This window comes from Pollachius pollachius, assembly GCF_949987615.1.
Source record: "Pollachius pollachius genome assembly, chromosome: 8".
NCBI classification, from domain to species: Eukaryota; Metazoa; Chordata; class Actinopteri; order Gadiformes; family Gadidae; genus Pollachius; species Pollachius pollachius.
In genome coordinates, this window is record NC_136941.1 from 19502256 (window position 1) to 19524330 (window position 22075).

Sequence of the window (22075 nt, forward strand, 5' to 3'; positions counted from 1 at the left end):
ACGAAAAAGATCATGGAAAAGGAGACAATGAACAACATTTAATAAAATCTTTTTTCCATTTTCCCAAAAAACAAGTCTGTTTTGTCTGTCCGTTTCAATAACCTTGCCCAAAAATAAAACTCATAAACAACCAAGAAACAAATGAACGCAACTTGTTTATCTGTTGTATAGTGGGGACACACTATTGCCTTGATAAGTTACAATGCAACACATGCAGCAAACAACCAATCACATGCATTCCTCTTGGCTGCCCTCATAAGTATACATCCTCCCTCACCAGGCACTGCGGATAGATCAATATTTACAGACAATCATCTGTACACGTGTACTGTGGGACAAGAGGAAAACAATACAGCATGAAGACATATGCATATACACATGCACACAAAAAAAAACACACACACACACACACACACACACACACAAACACAAGCTCTCACTCATTAAGAATGTAAATCCCTTAAGGTCGTACAGCTGGTTTGCATCAGCAGTAGTAATGACATCACTTCACAGCTTTATCATTCTCTGTTTGGGTGGGGCACAGAAAAACATGTCCAGCTGTCTGAATGGGACACGCTCCCTCTAACCATGTACTACAGACCTGACCCATGTGACCGGCACATTATTTAGATGATTCATTAGCAGGCTTCCTTCTCTTCATAAAGCAAATAGTGTGCATCAGAGGAGAGGTGTGCCTGTGATGTGTTTTTGCCTTTTGACTGTTTACATGCCGGTGCTATTCATAACCCTTGTGTGTCATCACACAAGTCATCTCAGCACAAGTCTTTCCAACCTGACATCCACCACCCCCCCCCCCCCCCCGAGCCCCTCGCCATGCAAACACCAGGCCTGCAAAGAGACGGCCACAGAGACATGAGCATCAGACACAAGCTAGCCCAAGCCTGTCCCCTGCTAAAGGGTCACCCATGTCTAATGTGTGAATTCCCGACTGCATCGATGTGTGTTGTTGTAATGCGGTATGCGCGCAAAGGCATGCTGTTGAGTTGCATGCAGGCTTGTCTCATCTTAAAATTCTCTCTGTCTGGCTCTACCTCTCTCTAGCTGCGGTGAAAGAGAGAGCAGAACCTTGACTGACAAGGTGCAGATGTTGTAGAATCACGGAGGGGAGAGAGTATAAGGGTGTGTGTGTGTGGGTGGAGGGGGGTGAGGGGTTAAGGTTCAGGGTATCTCCCAGGTGACCCCAATCCCTTTGGGCTCCACAATGACTTAGCTGCTACACCCTTCTGCTTAGGAGCGGTTGTATCTCAGCACATTAACTACCCCACCCATGTGCACTGGGGGAGAGTGTGTGGGTGTCAGTGTGAGTGTACATCCTTTTGGAACACGTCAAGCAGCACCACTCGAAGAACAACAGACACACACACACACACACACACACACACCTACACACACACACACACACACACACACACACACACACACACACACACACACACAGCCAACCAGACACACTGACAGACTGACAGACTGACAGACTGACAGACTGACAGACAGACAGAATGACAGACAGACAGACAGACAGACAGACAGACAGACAGACAGAGCATTGGTGTGTGTGTGTGTGTGTGAGCGGTCAGGCTCAGGGGTTAGAATCACATCTCGGCTGGATGTTTTCACGCCCGGGGCGGGGTCCCCCCACAATGTACTCACAGCTGCCAAGTACGTCATGATCCCCTTCTCCCTGCACGCCAAGACACACTCTGTCTCCCCTCAGTGAGGGGGTGAAGCTCAGCCTTTGATGGTGACCTCTGTTGACAGCGGATCAAGCTCAACGGTGGATACAATGTCCCGGTGCCAGCAGTAGGTGGACATCACAGGGAGATGAACCCAGGTGCTTCTTTTTGGTAACAGGACGCGCTTTAATAGACCAAGAACAACCACTCTTTTCTTTTAGCATGGGCCTGGGCCAGTGGCTGACAGGGAGGGTGGATCACGGCTGGACTAGTTGAACACCTTGGCCGGCTGAACACAACACAACACTATACTTTTTTACAATATGACAACAACAACTATAAGGGTGTAAAGGTATTTTTAAGGTTTAGTCCAAAAACAAAAGATAGCGGTGCAGTTACCAGACTGGAACAACAGGCTTAAGCAAATGTAGCTTAAGTTCAGGAAGACGACATTAACCTTCTATTTCTCACAGCTCTATGTTGGGTTCTAAATTCTCTCGTGGTGGTCGCAGGCTCCTCCACTTCATCTCTCAACCAATCAGGATCTCATGCATTAACAGGAGTACAATTGCGCGCCAATGCACAGAGTATATATTCATGTTTGTCTCTTGTCTGTTGTTTTTATTGAGACTTGTTGCAGATGTCGGCAAGCTTCAAACACTCGCCATTAGATGCGATTCCTTTCATCGAGGTTCTACGTTGGCCAACAATGAACCGGCTTCCATTTCATCTGTTCCGAGGTGTAGGAGCTCCCGGATCACCAGAGGCCAAACCCTATAAACCTGCACCCTAAAATACGCTGCAGCTAAGAGCCCACATCGCCAGGATTCAAGGATTAGCCTGGTTCTAGCCTGATTCTCGCCTGGTTCCAGCTTGATTCTAGCCTGGTTCTAGACTGATTCTAGCCTGGTTCTACCGGTCTGTCTTGCTGGGTATTTAAATCATGTGAGGGCCACCCCCCACCAGAAATCATCGGTTCAGCTCCAGCCGACACCAGCGCGTTCTCAACATAATGCAGGCCCTGATGAGTCACTAATCGGTCCCCCTTACCCTTCGACTCCTGGCTAAAGGCGCTGGGAATCCTGGGAGCTCCAGGTCTTCAAATCAACATCTCACCAACTTTCCCATCCCCCCTCATCAGTGCCTCGTCTCATCGACCCCGCCCCGTCCCTAAACGCTCCCTAAACCTCTCTCTAGCTCCGCCCTGTCTGCTCTACCTTCTGGTAGGCCATTCATTCTTCAAGGGTAAAAACTTCACAGTTTCTCTCTAAATTCTGCCATCAATAGGTCCTGATAAACGTTGCCAAAAGATAACTTTTCTAGCAACTCCGCTTGAAAAGGGACTTGTATGTAACAGACCAGAAGGACTTTCCAGGAGGAAGGTGGGCGTGGTGCATATAATAAACAGATGGATCCAGGTTTATTGTGTTCTTACTTACTGGCCAATTAACTCACTTAAGACCCCAAGTTAATTGCTAACTCACTGGGCAGTTGGCCATCCATTACCATCCATTATATTAAAGGTCCCATGGCATGCTACTTTATGGATGCTTTTATATAGGTGTTAGTGTGCCCCTACTAACACAGTATTTGAAGACGTTCAAGAAATTCAGCCTTGGTGGAGAATTTCAGCCACTACGAGCCAATACCACAATGAGCTTTCCACAAGTGTGCTGTTTTTTAGAGGCGGGTTGAGGTGGAGGATGGGGGTGTGGCCCTGAGCAGCTTGCGGCCACGGAACCATGCGCTAGTGTTTACAGTGGATGTGTCGCAATGGCTCAGATTCATAATATCATCTGGAGGCGCACACAGCTTTTGTCCGTGTTCTGTATATATTCTAGAACACTCCGGGTGCTCCGGCGGGAGACCGGGAGCTCTATATCTAAATAATATAATATAATATATAGATATCTATATAATATAACATATATATTATCACGGCCAAAAGCTGTGTGCACCTCAGGATGATATTATGAATCTCAAACGACTGCGTCTGGTTCTCCGACATCTCTGGTTCTTCAACTTCCACGTCAATCTGAAGAGGACTGAGCGGCAACATGGAGGAGAATGGGATTGTTGCCTGAGATTATTGCCCGGGATTGTGTCCCGCCTGAGCCCCGCTGCCGGGGCTCCTTTCCCCCAATTCCTTTTTAACCATGGCTTCTATAAGGGCCACATTCTCTGGGCGGGCAAAGCAGGGAAAGGGGAGGTAACCTTGCCCCTTATGACGATATATATATATATATACATTTGGGGCCAAATTCCAAATCCGCGCGCCTGAACTTTAATTTTTTCAAAGTCGGAGCAGGAAACCTAGTGCTTGTTTTACACCTAACGCCATTTCTAGCCACTGGGGGACCATAGGCAGGCTAGGGGAACTCAAATTAATGTTAGAAAACCTCATAGAGTGAAATGTTCATGCCATGGGACCTTTAAAAACAAGTATTTAGCAGCTTCCATAAATGTATCTTGGTTTGTCCAACACAAGTAAACGCGTACGAACTGCCCTGGCTAGGGCAGTTTGGCTCTACCGAGCCAAATCCACAGGTTTGGATTCTGTGTTAACGCAGAAAGATGGGAAAGAGAATTCATAAGTATTTAGGGAAAAACAACAGGGGTGCAAAGAGAATCTGACTGCAACTCCACTAGGCTACTGGATTATTATTTCCCCCCCTGCATTCTCAGCTTGTTGTTTCATGAAGGCTGTATAAACATGAAAATTCGATGAAAAATACCACTTCATTACCATGATCGAAATGGAATTGAGAGGGGCGAGTTGAACGATGGCTGATTTATATCTGGACGCAGACAATGGCAACAAGTAACCTGGAGTCTTCTAAAGGACCAAATCCTTTTGAAGAAGTTTCAGGCCAGTTTCAGTCTGTATCAGGGAAGGCAGGGGGAAAGTGTGACAAGCAGGAAGAATTGCCCTCATCTGTAAAACATGGTGACGGGAGAGTCAAAGTCTTCAGGGGTCTTATTAAAACTCATTCACTTTGGTTTTAAAGTTGAAACCCTTTTTAATCTAGAAACGGAATTCATTAATGCGTCAAAATAAACTGCATGTGTGTGTTTAAACTGTATATAGCAAAAATACAGGTTAAACGTTTTATTACTTTATTTAACAGTTTGTAAAAGAAGTTTCAGCTTTGTTGATTCCAAAAGCAGAATTAGAACCATAAAGAAAATGTAAACGTTTGAAAAAATAAATTCAGACTGCATCATGGGAAAGGAGAAGGAATGTGTTCTTTGGATGCGATGACGCTGTCCATATTACACACCGGACCCATTGAGAAGGTTAATATGCAGCAGCAGTGAAGTTGGTGTTCACACATTAGGGAGTAACCAGAAACACCCAACACATCCATGCTATAGCTATATCCGAGTCTTGCCTAACTCGCAACAATACTTCTCAACAATTGGCTATGTGACATATTACATATTTCTTCCTGTGTTTATATATTTTCCTATATACGTACTTACATTCATAGTAAATCATATTGAATCATCTTCAATTAAAAGGGTTCAATTGAAAACCAAAGATTATTAGATGTTATATTTTGTTCCATAAACAATGGAAATCAGGACCCTCTGAGGGATGATCCATCCGCAGAAAGCCGTTCTGCTGTCATTTGTCTGTTAGGAAACATCTGCTGCAGGAAACTATGTGGAAGGAATTATCTCTTATTTTCCATTCATGTAAGAGTGATACAAGATAAAGTCTAACAACCCCTTTCTTATATTCATATATGTAGGCCTAAGTAAATGATGCAAGGTAGGCAAGTAACTCCAGATGCCTTCAGGAAATTGCCACCTTTAGGAAAGATACTTCATTAATTAGATTAAATTACATTAAATCAGAGTTCATATGATGAGTGATTGTACAATGTACACATTGACATCTGATTTGCATCTGATATCCATAATCATCTTGAGAATGACGTCAGCTGCAAATAGCATGGCTGTCATGAGTTGTGCACATAACACTAACAATACTAAAATAATATTGACATTTACAATGATTCTGCAGCGCACATTAACAGACATTAACAACAGCAGATGACCTTTAAACCCATAAGAAAGCCCTCATGGATATGTGCGAGTATAAATAGGCAAATAGTCCCATTGAACAGTCCTTCCAGAAAAACGCGATTATGCGATCGCATAATTCAACGCATAATCAGCCAAAGTCCGCATATTCATGCGGGGGCCGCATTTTCGCCGCATAAATTGCAGATTTCAGCGCAAAATATGCGGGGCGTGCATGATTTCATAATCCCCGCATTTTCGTTGCAAAAAAATCACATATATCTTAGTTGAAAGTTGAAAATGTTGCGATTACTTCACACAAGAGCAGCCATGGAAACGTTATGAAATGACGTAATTACGCGACGTGAATGTCTTCGAAAAGCTGCATTTTTCGCAAGTTCCCGCAATTTTTGCAAGTTCCCACAATTTCATCGCATAAAATTGCATAAATATGCCGCATATTTCATCGCATTTTTTAAGAAAACGTGCCGCATAATCAAGGATTTTTGGCCGCAACAATCACAAATAAACGCTGCATTTTTCTGGAGGGACTGATTGAAGAATATATTTCAATCAGAAGACACTAGCATTTAAAACGAACCACAAGATTTATTGACAACACGTTTGGCGATAAGGCACCGTCAGATTTTTCTTCATGGGGAGGAGGGATCCATGAAGGATGCTGATTCGGAGATGATTGAAGGGAGATGATTCCCCCTGACACCTGGTCTGACTATGGATGGAGTGCCTCGGCCCTGGAGGAAGTAATGGCTTTCTCCGTAGACAGGTGATGCTTAATCCTGGAGGTGGAGGGGATAGAGGAGGGCTGCAACGAGTCTCAATGAAAACAACAGACAAATGACCACAATGAATGAGAGATGTTTATATACAATGCACATTCGCACTCCTGGTAATTGCATGAGGACCTGATTGGTTGAGATATGAAGGGGCGGGGCTTGCGATGACAGCGTGGGAATTTAAATCACAGATAGATTGAGGATAAACAGAAGGGGAATGTTGTCTTCCTGATTTAACTTTTGCATTAACAACCTAAGAATTCTGTGAGTATGGACATTGAAGGCCCAAATGCAGGTCTACTGTTGTTATTGTCTTAGTGCGCCCCCTACTGTGCCATCTCGGTAATGACGTTGATCTGCATTCGCATAAACACAACCCAGGCCCTAAACAAGCAGTCTTCAGCCTTTTCGACCCACTTTAGTCCTGCAAATGTTTGCGACCCAGGTTTAGTTTTCCGCATTTGAAAAACCCTCAAATTGTTTTACCCAGTCAACCTCTGCTGGTTATATCAAGCCCTGGTGAACATATGGCCTAGGCCCTAAGGCAGTGGTATTCACTATTTTTTTCAGGAGAGCCGCACTGACAGGACGACGTCAACAGGAGAGCCATTTTTACCGCAAAGTATCAAAAGCTATAAATCCAGTCATAAATAAGTATGCCTGCTTAATAATATGTCCTCCCTGAAGCAGTGTTTCCCACAGAAATTTGTGAAACTGTGGAGGGAACCCGGTCCTTAGCGGGGTCCGGGGGCATGCTCCCCCGGAAGAAAATTTGGTACCTTTTAACCTGGAATGCATCAATCTGGTGCACTTTAAGAGGAAAATTAAGACTTGTGTGACTGTGTGCTATTTTCTGGAATAATGTGGAGACACTGGGTCACATAACATGGAAGCTATTGAAGAATAAGTTAATAAGAATAAGTCCATCCAAAGAGCACATTCTCTCTTGTTATGAAGGAAAACCGCCAATCTGGCAACCCCGCTGTCAGCGTAGAGCCGAGCAAGTTTAAAAATATTTTCTAGACAAGGCTATATTTCCACCTTTTAATGCCGCTGTTGATATATTTTTTAAATAATTGTTTGTATTGTTTTTTTAAAATATCTGTATTCACTGCATGATCATATCACTTTATATTTTTACCGCCATGCGAGCCGCAAATAGAGGCTTGGCGAGCCGCATGTGGCTTGCGAGCCGCGCAATGAGTAATACTGCCCTAAGGCATCACTTTGCTTAACACTAAGTGAATAGTAGCAATTTGCTCGTGGATATGAATCATTAGGTCAGTCTTTGTGTATACAGACCATAAAAAACGGTTTCTTCAAATGGATCATAAAATCTATTGCTTATTTCCGCATCTTCTGCGAAGCCATCAGGCGACCACGATCGCCTGACCCATAATTGATATATAATGGATTGTATTATGTTTTTTCTGAAAACAATAATACAAAAGTTTGCAAGCAAGTAGAACACTGTTGTTCAAAGCTTTGTTGGTCTGTTAGTAAACATGCACTGAAAGCACGTGAATATATAACCGCGTTGTTCCCAGGCGCTCTGAACGCCTGGGACGGGATGCTTCAAATGGGCGCTAATGGCGAGGGAGAGGGCCTTACTTTCAGGTACACGGGTTTCGCGGTGTAGAGAGCGCAGACGGGATTGCCGATGGAGAGATATCAGTTTCCGTTACATGTTTCGGGTATTGCTTTGTCAAATTGTCCGTAAAAACTCCATATTAATTCTCACTGTCTTTGTTGTTGTTACTCTTTTCATGTTCCTGTGCCCTCTTTGGGGACTTTTTAGCGGCGTACACTACAGTCCATCGAAAGTACAAGACCGGATATTGCGTCGCGGTGGACCGGGATAACGTTACAATACCTGACCCTATGTAACCGCAGTGGCCAATAAAGACACGGGGGTGTGTGAAGAAGGCGGGATTTTAAGCTTTCCTGCTCCTGCGAAAATGTCGATGGATTAGCAGGTAAAGGAACGGCAGAACAAGCCGTGAGTCTAAATCATTTCACTGATGTGACAATTTATTGAAAGTGCTAACTGTAGTTGAGAAAGACAGCTGCAGCAATTGTTAACGCCTTCATTTCCCAACGGTGTTGTTTCTATTGGTAAAGTGCATCGGCCCTCATTAACGGTAAGTATCAAATAATCCACTTTAAACTCCTACTTTAATAAGCATCAGTGTTAATGTCTAGATAACCGTTCTAGATATATGCATGTTAAATATTACCATACTATGGCTGCTTGTTGGCCAACGTGTCCGATTAATAGTGTAATAGTGAACCAATTAAAACAATGGAACGCTGTGGTGTGCGTCATAATAGAAGATGTTGGAGGATGTTGCGCACTTCTATTTACCTTTTCATTTAGAACACGCGCACACTGCATTATGATCCAGTAGTGTATATGTAATAGAAATGCTTATCAGTTAAATATTACCTTTCATCGTCAGGGACCGTCTCTTTATCCATAAAATCTATTTATTATTATTATTATTATTATTATTATTAATAATAATAATAATAATAATAATAATAATAATAATAATAATAATAATATAATAATAAAAACTTCATACTAATGTGACAATTTCACAGGTCTATGCTGGTGTTATTCACCTTTTTATGTTAGTTGTAACATTACTGTAGAAAAAAAAGCATATTGACAATTTGAAATATTTGTGATTGAACAATAAAAACCGATCAATGTTCAGTTGTGTTTGGCCTATAAGTCCAAGTAGCCTAATTGTTATGCAATTACATTGGCCCAAAGTTAAAATATAAACGTGATGTGATGTATAACTGATTGTTGTTGGCTAAACAGCGTTGAAATAAAATCCACATAAATAAGCAAAGTAGGCCTGTAGTTTTAATAGTTGTGATACATTTTCTGTGAATGAAGGTGCGTAGAGTCTATGCCCATAGTGTACTTCTTCTATGTATTTCCATCCTTCCAGACGTTTCTATGCGATACGCACTTCTTATTACTGATGTAAACAAACCATCCAAAGCATTACTTGTGTTGACCTCGTGGTGGTGCCATTTTTCATGTTTTGACGTTTTTATTGTTATGATCGTCATGATTTAGAAAAATCATAGGCCCTACCTATCTGGGCGTCAAAGCCATTGATTTGGCATGTATTTACGTACAATGCTGTGACGCTAAAGTGACTATAAACAGCGGATCTGAATGAGGGTCTCCTGTTTGTTTCAAATCAAATCTGACAAAACGCTAAAAAATCCAATACAAATACGTCAGTCTTTTAAAAGTAAGTTAAAATGTTTTTTGGCCTTTAATCGTGGATCCCTGTGCCTTCTTTTTACTATTTTTTTCATAAAAGATCGAAAGAAGTTGAGCCCAGTGTCAGTGAAAGGTAAGTTTCTCTGCACCTTCCAGGAAATGCATGTGACAAACGTAACTATTACACAACCCTAAGACAGCCAACTAATTATCCAGCTGCATAGAATAATGCATTTCTGCTGCTAAATAATAGCCTTGGAATACATTTCAATCCCCACGAAACAATAACATTGAATGCTCAAACATTTAATTTCATGAAATCTGAAGAATCGAGGCCTTTGCTAGCAGAGGGTGCAGTCATTGTGGAAATCATGAATAACAGGAAACAAAATGCTGAGTCACAGAGGCAGCAAAATTCCACATCAATAAATATCTTGTTGTTTACGTCATGGGTACAACTGTTTATAGACAGAAAATGAAACAGAGAAACACAGATTATAGTAGTATTCTACACAGAATATAGTTGTAGTATAACACAGAATATAGTTGTAGTATTCTATATATACCCATGGACTTTTTTTAAAGAAATTATATATTTCTTGATGCGTAAAATTACATCCAAATTAGACAAACCCTGCCAGGAACATTTCATGGAAATTCAGATCATATCAAAACTTTTTTAAATAAGCGACAATAATTTCCATTCAGCTTTCTAATATCCAGATGTGACACTTGGAGGCAGCTCAGGAGGTAGAGTGGTTGACTTGTTACTGAAAGGTTGCTAGTTCGACCCCCTCCTAGTTGATTGTTGAGGTATCCCTGAGCAAGACACCTAACCTTGTAAGTTGCTTTGGACAAAAGTGTCTGGTGAATGCCCTAAATATAAACAAAAAATATGGGGTGGGTGTGCCTTAGCCTCTATATGGACAGAAAATGCAAAAATAGGGAAGAGTTTGTCTCTCACAGTCCGCAAAATAAGCACAATTCTGTCATATTGAATAATGTTAAGCCCAAAATCTTCCTGTACCTTCAACAGATTTATACAGAAAAAATGATTAGTTAATTATTAGGAACGCAGGCTGGAACAGTGCTGTGTTTGTGTACTTTAGGTAGGGCAACCAGAACAGGAAGTACAAAAATGGGTATTTTCCAGGGTCACATGGTTAAAGTCTGCCATTTCACACGAGCTGCATTCGTATCTACTCCGGCATTACACATAATCTGCACGGAAATTACACCAGGGTTATGTTTTTGAGACAAAAATAGTGCTTCCTTGAAGATACCTTACAAAAGAGCCCTTTGATGGTGTAAATCTGAATGCCGAAATGTCTTAGATGTTATACAAACGGTCATGTGCCTTTAAAACCAGAGGATTGAGAGGTGATCGCAGAGACACAGACAGCTGGGAGAGTCGCAGACAGAGGATCCAGGGTATATGTGTGTGTGTCTCGCTCGAGCTGGAGGAAAGAGGGGCAGCAGAGAGAGGGAGAGAGAGGAGAGAGAGAGACCCAATTAGAAGGAGCGTGAGGGGGGAAATGGGGACACGGCCGCGTCACAGAGCAGAGAAAAGGAAGCCATGGTAGCAGGTTCCCTTTAACTTGAGATCTGCATGCGCTCAGTCTGCCTGTTTGGCAGCTAGCAAGTGGGATACCAGAACTGGTTGAAGTCATGTTTATGTCAGCACAAAGATCTGAAAATTAAATGCTGCGTCACACTTGGGAAGAGGAATAGGTTGATAATGCATGCGCATGCCCAACTGTGTGTTTGTGTGTGTGTGTGTGACTTGGCGCCGGGCTGTTGGTGAGTTATGTGTGATCAGAATGAGTGGTGTTTACATGGGTATCGGTTTGGAGCAGCATTCTAAGAGGAGCAACATGGTTGTTACAACAAGATGAACATCGAGTGTGCCTGTTTTTCAAAGGCAAGGGGAGGAAAGAGAGAGGGAGGCAGGCAAGAGATAGAGCGAGTGAAGGGAGAGCAGGTCAGGGAGTGAGAGAGAAACAGAGGGAGAAAGATTGTGGATTAGTTGCTACGTCACTTTTTCACATCGGGGGGTAAACAGAAGCTAACATTACAGAAGCTCGGAGTCATCGGGTTCCTCCACCTGAGAGTGGACGCAACGCTTTTTCCGACATCCTCCTCCTCTTCATCCTCCTTGTCGGTAGTTCTGCTTTCTTTGCCTGTCGCTATTGTGTGTTTGTGTGTGTGTTTGTGTGTGTGTGTGTGTGTCTGTCTTTGTGTCTGTGTGTGTGCTGCCTCTGCTCTGCCTGTGAGCTGGATTCAGGAGTTTCACATGGATGCAGTAGAAGAGTGTTGTTTAGATGTGATGGCTAGGTGTATATCGAGGATGGGCACAAGTGCAGCAGAGGGGTTAACATCAGAACATTCTGGAGGGTTCTTGTTGTCGAGGCGAAGCGAATTCAGGAATGTTTTGCAGGGAATCATAGAGGTAACCGAGTGATGCTGTTTTGCCACAATCAATGTATTTGATGCAAAAGCTATATTTTAAACCAATTGCAGTCTAGCGCACTATGCGCTCTGATTGAAGGGATATTATGAAAGGTGTTTGCTGGTCTTTATTTTATATCGGAGTATAAATAGGTGCGAGGTAGAGGTAAACATCACGGTATTGTAGCAAATGACGCCTTTTTTTCTTTGACATTAAGCCTGGAGGATTTGGACATGTTGCTACGCAACAATTATACGGACATGTTTTATAATGCTGTTTTACCTGTAGTTCATTCTTGATTGAGTTCAAGGGCAGCCAAGAGGGTGCAGAGAAACACACATTTGTACATTTATTCTACACCCAGTTTGCCAGTATTTGATCTGGAAACAAACCTATTCTGAGTGTGTGGCTCGTGATACTTGTGTCATAAGGTTGTTTTTTCATGTCTCACAGGGCCACCGGGACTGGCTGAAGCCCTTCCCAGGACACATTTGTTTCTGCGTAGTTAGGAGAGAGGCTGAGGCTAGTGACGCAGTCATTTCTGGGCTGGACTTGTATCAGTACATGGTTTGTAGCCCTCTCTGGCCCTACCTCTCTCTCTCTCTCTCGCTCTCCCTCTCTCCCTCTCTTCCTCTCTCTCTCTCTCTCTCTCCAACTCTCTTTGAAAAAGGAAGGACTAAAACAGGCAAAATGTCATGGCTCATGATCAGAGACAAAGAGGGAAGAAGGGAGAAGAGTTGTTTACCTTGCATGCTTTGGTGACTCTGCACTGGCAACTCTCCAATTAACTGCACTTCATAAAGCTGGTGCATCGCAAGCCTTTGAGCAAAAGCAGAATTCTCATTGGCTAGGAGGATTTAATTTGGCTGCAAAAGCAGTGCTGGATTGGCCAGGCCCAAGCTCACATCCAGAATACAATAATCTGATTGGTTGTATGTTTCAAGTAACAATGGCTGCTTGGGTTAATAAAGTAAATTGACTGTAGTAAGGGTTATTGAGCGCTGAGCTAGTGAAGTTAACAGACACTGCGAACAGCGTCCATTCTTCAACTGTCTTTGATAATTACGTCCTTCAATGCAGACAACGGTACAGTCGCCAACAAAACTAACTTAATTAAACTTCTAATTAGTACTAATATTTACTTTAGCAGCGGCTTCCGCTGCGAAGAAGGCCGACCCCACAGCCTATCAGAGGTAGCGAGCAACTTAGAGCCCACCCAGCCTTTAGGACTCTTTCTATGTGCTTCAAGATGACACAGCAGAGGGGAACTTCTCAGTAACAAAGTGTTTTTGGGAGAGACATGCTGAATAAATACATCATGTTTTCAAACTCAAAAATAATTGTTTGAATAATCGTGATTTCAATATTGACCAAAATAATCGTGATTATGATTTTTTCCATAATCGAGCAGGCCTAGTCCTTTCTTTAGATCATTAACGAAAAAGTTTCCTAAAAGCTTAAATGGCGCATGCCTACTTAAGTCCACCGTTGCCTAACGATGGTCTGCATTGAGTGTTCCTCTTCTTAAGATTAGTTTTTTCGAGTTGTTTCTTCATTTCACTTTGGTTTACGAAACTGTACCAACTTTCAGAGTGAGTGGTTAAAACATATTATAGCAGTAATACTCTAATAATTATTTATTTATTTATTTATCGATACATATTAAAATGAGCTGATTTGTAACATGTTGGTGCTACAATGCGTTCAATGGAAAAAAATCGTAAAATTATGTGATATTCTGAATGTAACTGTGTAAAATATTGGGGGGGTCCTGAGGTTAACGCTGTATACGTTGAAAGCATTGGACAGAGACGATGACCACTATCTGACACTGCTTACTTACAGCCACATAAACACAACCTCATCACAGGCCACCATCGGATCACCAGGAATTGACCACGATGTGGCTTTGGTCTACGTCAAAGTGGATAAACTCATGTCTCAGGGGACTTGGTGGTTCTCGATTGTTATAATCAAAGGGGTCTGTCAGTTGGTGGTATTCTCACCATGGAGAGAAAGTGCCCAGTTTACCTAGGAACACCCGGGGCAGCAAGCCCATCAGTACAATAAAATGGAGGAAGAAAAGAGAATGTTCAGGAAAGACTAGTGTTAGCTAGCGTAGGCACCTGGCAGACACAATACCTGGCTGCTTTGTAGTTGGGCGGAAGTAGCTCTGGAGGTAGAGTGGATTAAATGTTAACCGGAAGGTTGCTAATTCGATCCCCGGCTCCTCCTAGCTGAGTGTCGAGGTGTCACTGAGCAAGACGCCTCACCCTGACTGCTCCTGGTGAGCTGGCTGTCGCCCTGTGTGGTTGAACTCGCCGTCGGTGTGTGAATGAATGGTTCTCAGTTGCTTTGGATAAAAGTGTCAGCAAGCTCTCACACAAAATGTGACGTAAATGTAGTGCTCATTGACACACTGCCTCCTCCTTGTCCCGCCCTGTAGCCGCAGGGGGAGTCGGGAGCCACTGCCACCATCGCTCCGCCCCAGCCGAGCAGAGGAAGAGGGGGGATGGCTTACATCAGTGAGGGCCGGTTGGGGCGCTCTGCTCAGATATACAGGTGAGACCATGACTGCATTACTCCACCTTCTAGCCGTTGATGTTTTAGATTTTTTCAAATGCAGATGTGCATCCGAAAATGTATTTTAGCTGTGTCTTAATACTTGGCTAATTCAAACAGCAGTGATTGCATGCAATATTTGTATGTTTTGAATAATGGGTTAACGTCATTCCTTCCCTCAGTTCAGCAGTACCACACCCATGACTAGTATAATGCTAGTATCAAAAATCGGACTGAAGATTCAGCTCTGAAGTCTGATAGCAAACTCTAATGTGGGTAAAATTACTTGCTTGTTTTGACCAAACACGTTGCTGGAGGCGGTGATCAATAAACACGTAAACGGCGTACACAAACTCGGCCAGCAGTAGTTAACTGTAAAAAAGTAAAAGTGTACAGGTTTCAAATCCACCCATTTTAGACGGGCTACTAGAGAATTACATTACAATCCTCTGCTTAAAATGTCATCCACTGGTGTGATTGAGTGTCTTCTGTAGAATATCTCTTAACGAAACAGGAAACCAGGTGTAACTCCGCCCCTTGCCACTGTTGGTTTCCTGCTTAGGCTTTGCCGTCTCCCCCAGAAGCACTACTATAACATGGGAGGATTTGTATTTTCCCACAGTATCTCTTATACCCAGTAGTAAGTCACCTAGGCCCTGAAAATGAATATGGCCACTGTATGTCTATTCCAGCTGTCCCAGTTTTGTTATCTTCCTCAAATATATCAAATAGCATTACTGTACTTGCACAATGCATTTAACTTTTTCCACACTCATTTCATTGTGAATTGCATTCCTTAAACCATACGTTGTTGTTGCACTCAGAGCCACGAGAGGCTGAGGATCCTGGGCCTGTATCACTGGATGATAATATCAAGTCTCTGGGGAGCTAGCACATAGGTTGGAGTCTGATGATCTGGTGGGTGTGACTTTCAAACTAACGCAGAAAATACCTAAGGTCAGCCTTATCATATGTGCCTAACTTTTTCCTTTGTAATGTTTCAGTTTGTTTGCGTCACAGGTGGAACAGACCCTCAGAAATACTCCCCTTGGAAGCTGGTTTCCGATGGTGGCTTAGAGTGCGGTCCTCCATCTAGCACCATTTGAAATCAGTGTTCTTGTGGTGGGATGTGAACTTCTCCCACAGATGCTGGATGCGTGCCAGCAACACTGCATCACACTTGGTGGGAGGGGAGGAAAATGGGATTTCATCACCCAGGAAGTGTCACCCACCCCATACGAACGTTCTGGAAGGACGCGGTTAGCAGTCACAGTGACTCAGTAGCAGTGACTTATGTGTTCCAGATGCCTCATACACCACCCGCACAAGTTGCTCTTGTGACGTAATTTCCTGGCTTGTAGCACTTATAGCGTTCCCGTTTGTCTTTGTGATTGTGTCATGTCATTGGCTAGTCATTGTTAGCTACATTAGCCTCTTTAGCAAACCAGCTAGAAAACAAACACAACTTTACATTGTATTTCACGCACAGCAAGACCGTGCAATGCATAAATTGGTTACCGGAATAACGAAGAAATGTAATCAAGTGTGTAAGAGCATTTAAATTCGACATTAACATGACCAACGTGGTACAAATACAAAGAAAATAAATCCAATTTTGGGCGCAGCCATTTTTGTTGTAGAGTTGTACGGTCAGCCGCACTGAACTTTGTATACTCTCAGAATCCCGAGTGGGGCCGACCAAAACCTTTGGTCGGTCCCAGCTGAAATGCCGCAAGAAAGCTGGGAGATTTCTCCACTTGCAACTCGTGCGGGTGGTGTACGACGAGGCATCTGGAACACACCATCAGTTAGCGTGAAGCAGTTAGCCGTGACTCAGTTAGCAGTGATTCAGTTAGCCATGACACAGTAGCAGTGACGCAGTAGCAGTGACTCAGTACCAGTGACGCAGTTAGCATTGACTCAGTAGCAGTGACGCAGTTGGCATTGACACAGTAGCAGTGGTGCTGTTAGCAGTGACTCAGTAGCAGTGATGCAATTAGCAAGCTTAAGGTCCTCTTTTCCAAGGTTGACTGATTTCTTTTGGTGTTCAGAGTCTTCTTGTGTTTCTAGCACCATTTGAAATCGGTTACAATGAAGGATACCTCATCGAGAGGGTGAGCTCCTCTGTGGCGGGCCCGTGGGCAGACTGGTGGCTGGAAGGGTTTAAAAAGGGGCCTTAGTTCTAAGATCACTAGTTCTCTTCAATTGAAGTAGCAGGGCTTTAGTGTAACTGAATGTGTTGAATGTGGGCTAATGGCCAAGAAGCATTCATCTGAAATCTTGGATTTTTAAGCGTTATACAGGAATGTAATATTTGGTATTAATACGTGATGAATGAAAATTAAATGCTGAATGGATTATAAAAAATGTAATCCATTTGTTGACCGATATTAAAGACTCAGAATCACTAACTACATTTCATACTTAAACAGATAGAGTACAGTTACATAAAACGTGGACGGAAGTACTTTAATCATTTTTATAATTTCAAGCTCATGTTCATATCAAATGGTTGTCAAGGCACAATGAAATACAATGCTAACAAATTATGGAAATTAATTGTTGAATGCAGTTGACCATTTTGATAGATATTTTTAAATGGCGTCAATAGATTTTTTTTCACTTTTTACATTTTGTCACATTTAGAATGTGGAAAATCGATAACAATCGATTGGAACACAATGATCAGAGGCTTCAGATTTGATCTGCACACACATATTTATATCTCATTTCAATTATTTACAACCACAGAATGTTAATTCCATGGCGCTACAGCCCCAGCAAAGCCTATAAGTGCAAATTGTTAAAAAATAAATACCATTGGGCGATGATTCATTTCAAAAAATGTTTTTTCTCCACGTTTAGAGATTTGAGTGGGGGACCACAGGAAAAAAAAAAGGAATTTACATTCACACATCCAACCCAATACCATCAACTCCACTATGACAACTAAACAACAATCCATTAGTTAAACACAAACCCCCCTAAAAACATGCCCGTTTACATGTTTTCTTATAAACATATTTTTGCTGATTTGATAATTCATCTGCTTACAACCATATATTGGGTTCAAAACGACCAAGGCCAAATAGACCAACCAAGAACGAGTAGCAATACAAAACGGCTCCATTTTCTTTTAACAAAAATAAATCTATAATACAGGGTTGATGGCGGAGTATTTAACCAAATAATTGTACTTTTGCAGCAAGTGCAGCCAGAAATGTTTCCATGAAACGCACTGACCTTTTCTCAAATATTAAAACATGGAAAATAAACATGTTGAAGGTGGAAGAGAAATAAATAATTGAAAGCAACACTATCAAACTAATGCAGCATTAATTCAGAAGCATTCATTAGAGTAAGCTATGCCTAAGGCAAATCAATACGATTTTGTGATCGATGTCCTTCAGATGCCAAGTGAACAGATTTCAGATTGGTTAGAAAAGTACAGCAGATACATGTGGATGAATACAGGATGCATTATATTTCCTGGCAAGCATCCAACTGTGCTAATTCTATTGACTGTGGACCCCAGTTGAATTGTTTGCATATGGCGGGAGATTACATTCAAATCCTGGTCTAGTGATAATTCTTCCCTCTCGGCTTGGTGTGGTAATCAGTGGAACATCGTCAGGGCAACCTTCCCCCGGAACAAAAATGGGGAAAAAAAGATAAGAGTATGAATGATCTCATGTAAAAAAAACTCAAATACAATGCAGCAGCAGGAAGGTGATGAACATGATGGTTAGAAATATTTTACAATGCACTTTTTAGTTTTGCGTTTTTTGGGGTTGAGGCATTTGATCCTCAAACCCCTACTCAAATGACATGTTGCATACTTTACTTTTCTCAATCCACTTCCTTACCAGCCATGCTACAATATCTTGTCTTCCTCTACTCGAACTGGAGCACGAAGAGGTTGAGAGCTGAAAGTCATACGTATGTGGTGACTAACATAAAAGAGACACAAGCAATATGCAAGACCCGAGACATGTTGTGGATCTATAGACAATAAAACATCAGATAACAGTACACTGAATATAAGGCCTCGAATATAAGGCCTATCATGCCGTCTTCACATCATTCAGTGAGCACAGCCTCATTTGTTCAAAGAAACTCACATGACTCCCCATTCACCTTGCCTCAGGATCCAAAACTCTTCATTCACAACAGCCAGTGCTTGATTTTTATTGTACGTAAAGTATAATTGTTGGTGTGCAGAAAGAGTTGAACAGAAATAAAAATCAAGCAAGGAGAGTTGAAGGCGCAAGAGCACAAAACAGTCAGAAAAAAGGAGTCCAGAAACCCAGCAAAGAAAGGTTTCTTTCTGCATGAACATGAACTCTTACCCTCTCTTTTTCCGAATTAGCCAAAAGGCGAGGGATATGATGATTATGACAATAACTATTTTGGGAAAAGAGTGAGATGCATGAATTGACATGGCAAAACAATGGCGAAATGGCTTCGGTAAAAAAAGAAATGCATTCATTGGGTAACCTGAGTAATTTGTCAGCAAAATAAGATTTGGTTTGAAGCTGCATCGTGAACATTTTTGTCCATCACTTTAATGACCAACTTGTTTGGTCATCATTTCCTCTCACTGTGTGTAGTTGGTGCTAAAGGGCTGGTTTCAAACCCTTTAGGTGGCTTGTCACACGTAGATTATCGACCATTAAGCTGACAGACATTTTTATTTGCACTTTTTAAGTAAGAACTTAATTTTCCTCAAGCATATGCAATATTTGTAGGACATGAAAAACTTTTTGTGAAATGTAACATCATTCGTTTGCATTGGCAGAAATGAAATCTCTAATTTCCAATCTATGATTTATCAGCCCGTGATTAGAATGTGAACCTTTCAACCCAATCTTTGTCCTTAGGCCTTCAATCGGAAAGATTAATGCAATTCAGAAAAATATAATGCAAGAACTTAAATAATGTGCATGCAGGTGTTAAAGACCATAAAACCTACCTATGATTAGTCCTATAAACCACCAGGACTGCGACCACGTATCGGAACCATCTAAAAAAAGAAGAAGATTCTTTATTTGTCACCGAGCGAGTACAAGTACTCCTTGATATCAAAAGGAGATCCCTGCATTTAAAGATCCCGTATCATGCTTTTTTAGGGTAAATAATTGCATTTGGGGGGACTACTAGAACGGGTCCAGGCCTACCGCCTGGGGCCTGGGTCCAGGCCTACCGCCTGGGGCCTGGGACTAGGCCTACCGCCTGGATCCAGGCCCACCGCCTGGGTCTGACTGATTACATAATGATCATCACTTGTGAACATTGGTGATTTTGACACATTTGACATTGGCTGAACACAGTCATGGTATGCAATATTGTAATGCTAATGCAGCTAAATAAGTAAGGAAGGATCATTCATCGGTATCAAAAGGAGATCCCTGCGTTTAAAGATCACATATCATGCTTTTTTAGGGTAAATAATTGCATTTGGGGGAACTACTAGAATAAGGTTACATGCATGTATGTTAGAAATACCCCTTATTCTCACACTGTTTATTTCAGCGTCTTTCAAAAATGTTCAGTTTTGTATCATGTCACTTTAAGGCACCCCTTCCGAATAGCCCAGTCTGCTGTGATTGGTCATTCTGTTGCAATTAGTCAAACGCTTTGCCCGTGCGTTGGAATAATTAACACCCTCTAGAAGTTTTAAACATTGCGGATAGCCGGGAGGCGCGACTTCTGCAATGCCCACTGTCTGATTGGACTGTTACGGAAGTAACGTTTGGGCTGTTTCACGCCTTTATTGAGGGGCGTTCTCAGTGGGTGCAAATACTCCCCCTGGCTCGGACTTAGAAATGTCTAGCTTTGCAGACGTAAAACGTATACATAAGTCATCGGTGGTTCCAGGCCTACCGCCTGGTGGCTGGGAGCAGGCCTACCGCCTGGTGGCTGGGAGCAGGCCTACCGCCTGGGGTCGGGGTCCAGGCCTACCGCCTGGGTCCAGGCCTGCCGCCTGGGACCAGGCCTGCCGCCTGGGTCCAGGCCTACCGCCTGGGTCCAGGCCTGCCGCCTGGGACCAGGCCTGCCGCCTGGGTCCAGGCCTACCGCCTGGTGCCTGGGTCCAGGCCTACCACCTGGGGCCAGGCGTAAGGGCACTAGCAGGAGGAAATGGATGTATTTTTGGTGTGGGTTTGTACATTCTCCCCGTATGAGCCAAACGATAAGGGTTCAAATGGGGGGGTCCTAACCTGTGCTCTCTCCACAGGCTGACCCGAGGCTGCTGTGTGACGCCGCAGACGCAACTTCCGGGTAGCCGGCTTGGTTTGTTTGGTTTGGTTAGCAGGACGCTTAGCGTCGACCTGCTACCTCGGTTTGTATCTTGGTTTGTATCTATTTTCCGGCATTTATATCTGCGACCTGTTCTGCATACTCTGTATTGTATTCGCTGTTTCCCCCGCTGGAGCTCCGTCTGCATCAACCACGGTAAGCATGGATTCCGGTTGCTCTTGTTCCGCCTTTCTCATAAATAAGATTGCTCTGTTAGAGAAACGTATATGTCAGTTGGAGGATGAAAGGGTGGCGAGCATAAAGAAGACAGATGCTCCAGAAAGTACAGAGAAGAGACCCGCCAGGCGGACTCGTAGAGCTAACGCTATCGTTAGCAGCGACTCCGTCAAGGCAATTCTGTCGGCAGCACCACCTGCGAGGCAGACTGCTGTCAGTAGCCTGCCTCGCAAGTCCTTTTCGGGGGTAAAAACGCTAGTCATAGGCGACTCTGTTACACGTAAAGTTAGACTACACTCGCCAGCAAAAATGATTTGCCTACCCGGGGCCAGGGCTCCAGACATTGAAGCTAATCTTAGGGTGCTGGCAAACACCGACACTACTTTCGACAACATTGTAGTTCATGTCGGCACCAACGATGCTAGGACAAGACAAACTGAGGTCACAAAAAGTAACATAGCTAGGCTTTGTGACTTCGCCAGAAAGATGTGTCGGCATCGATTAATCCTCTCTGGCCCTCTACCCGATAAGGGTAATGATGAGCGCTATAGTAGATTATTGTCTCTAAATCGCTGGCTGGCACGATTTAGTTCGGAGCAGGGCTTTGGTTTCATTGATAACTGGCCCTCCTTGTGGGGCCGCCCTGGTGTGCTCATGAGAGACGGCCTACACCCTACTGGGTTAGGCGCCTCAATTATGTCAAAAAACATAGACAGATGTCTTATCCAGGCGTGACTCATCCAATCACAGCACGCTGGGTTGCAGGAGCTTAGCAAACCTGCTAGCAACAGGTTAGCTGATCCAGTTTATCAGGAAGGTGTAT

General features: G+C 43.0%; 1 protein-coding gene and 1 long non-coding RNA gene across 3 annotated transcripts in view; one reads left to right on the forward strand and one right to left on the reverse strand.

Annotated features, from left to right (window-relative positions):
- Nucleotides 1–8531: 8531 nt before the first annotated feature.
- LOC307079391 lies at nt 8532–17189 on the forward strand. 2 transcript variants are annotated; one of them, XR_013812047.1, is made up of 5 exons: nt 8532–8661; nt 9868–9900; nt 14663–14778; nt 15603–15696; nt 15783–17189. It is a non-coding gene; the product is annotated as an uncharacterized lncRNA (long non-coding RNA). The 2 variants fall into 2 exon arrangements; XR_013812048.1 differs by lacking the exon at nt 8532–8661 and having other exon boundaries at nt 9726–9900.
- A 44-nt stretch (nt 17190–17233) lies between these two features.
- The window catches only part of LOC307079390 (membrane cofactor protein-like), a 28538-nt gene continuing 23696 nt past the window's right edge, over nt 17234–22075 (reverse strand). Inside the window, exons 10-13 of the mRNA XM_079741698.1 lie at nt 19751–19801; nt 19128–19182; nt 18645–18704; nt 17234–18418 (exon numbers count right to left, since the gene is read on the reverse strand). Of these exons, the coding sequence (XP_079597824.1) occupies nt 18653–18704; nt 19128–19182; nt 19751–19801 (158 nt within the window). The 3' untranslated portion in view covers nt 17234–18418; nt 18645–18652. The remainder of the gene's footprint in view (nt 18419–18644; nt 18705–19127; nt 19183–19750; nt 19802–22075) is intronic.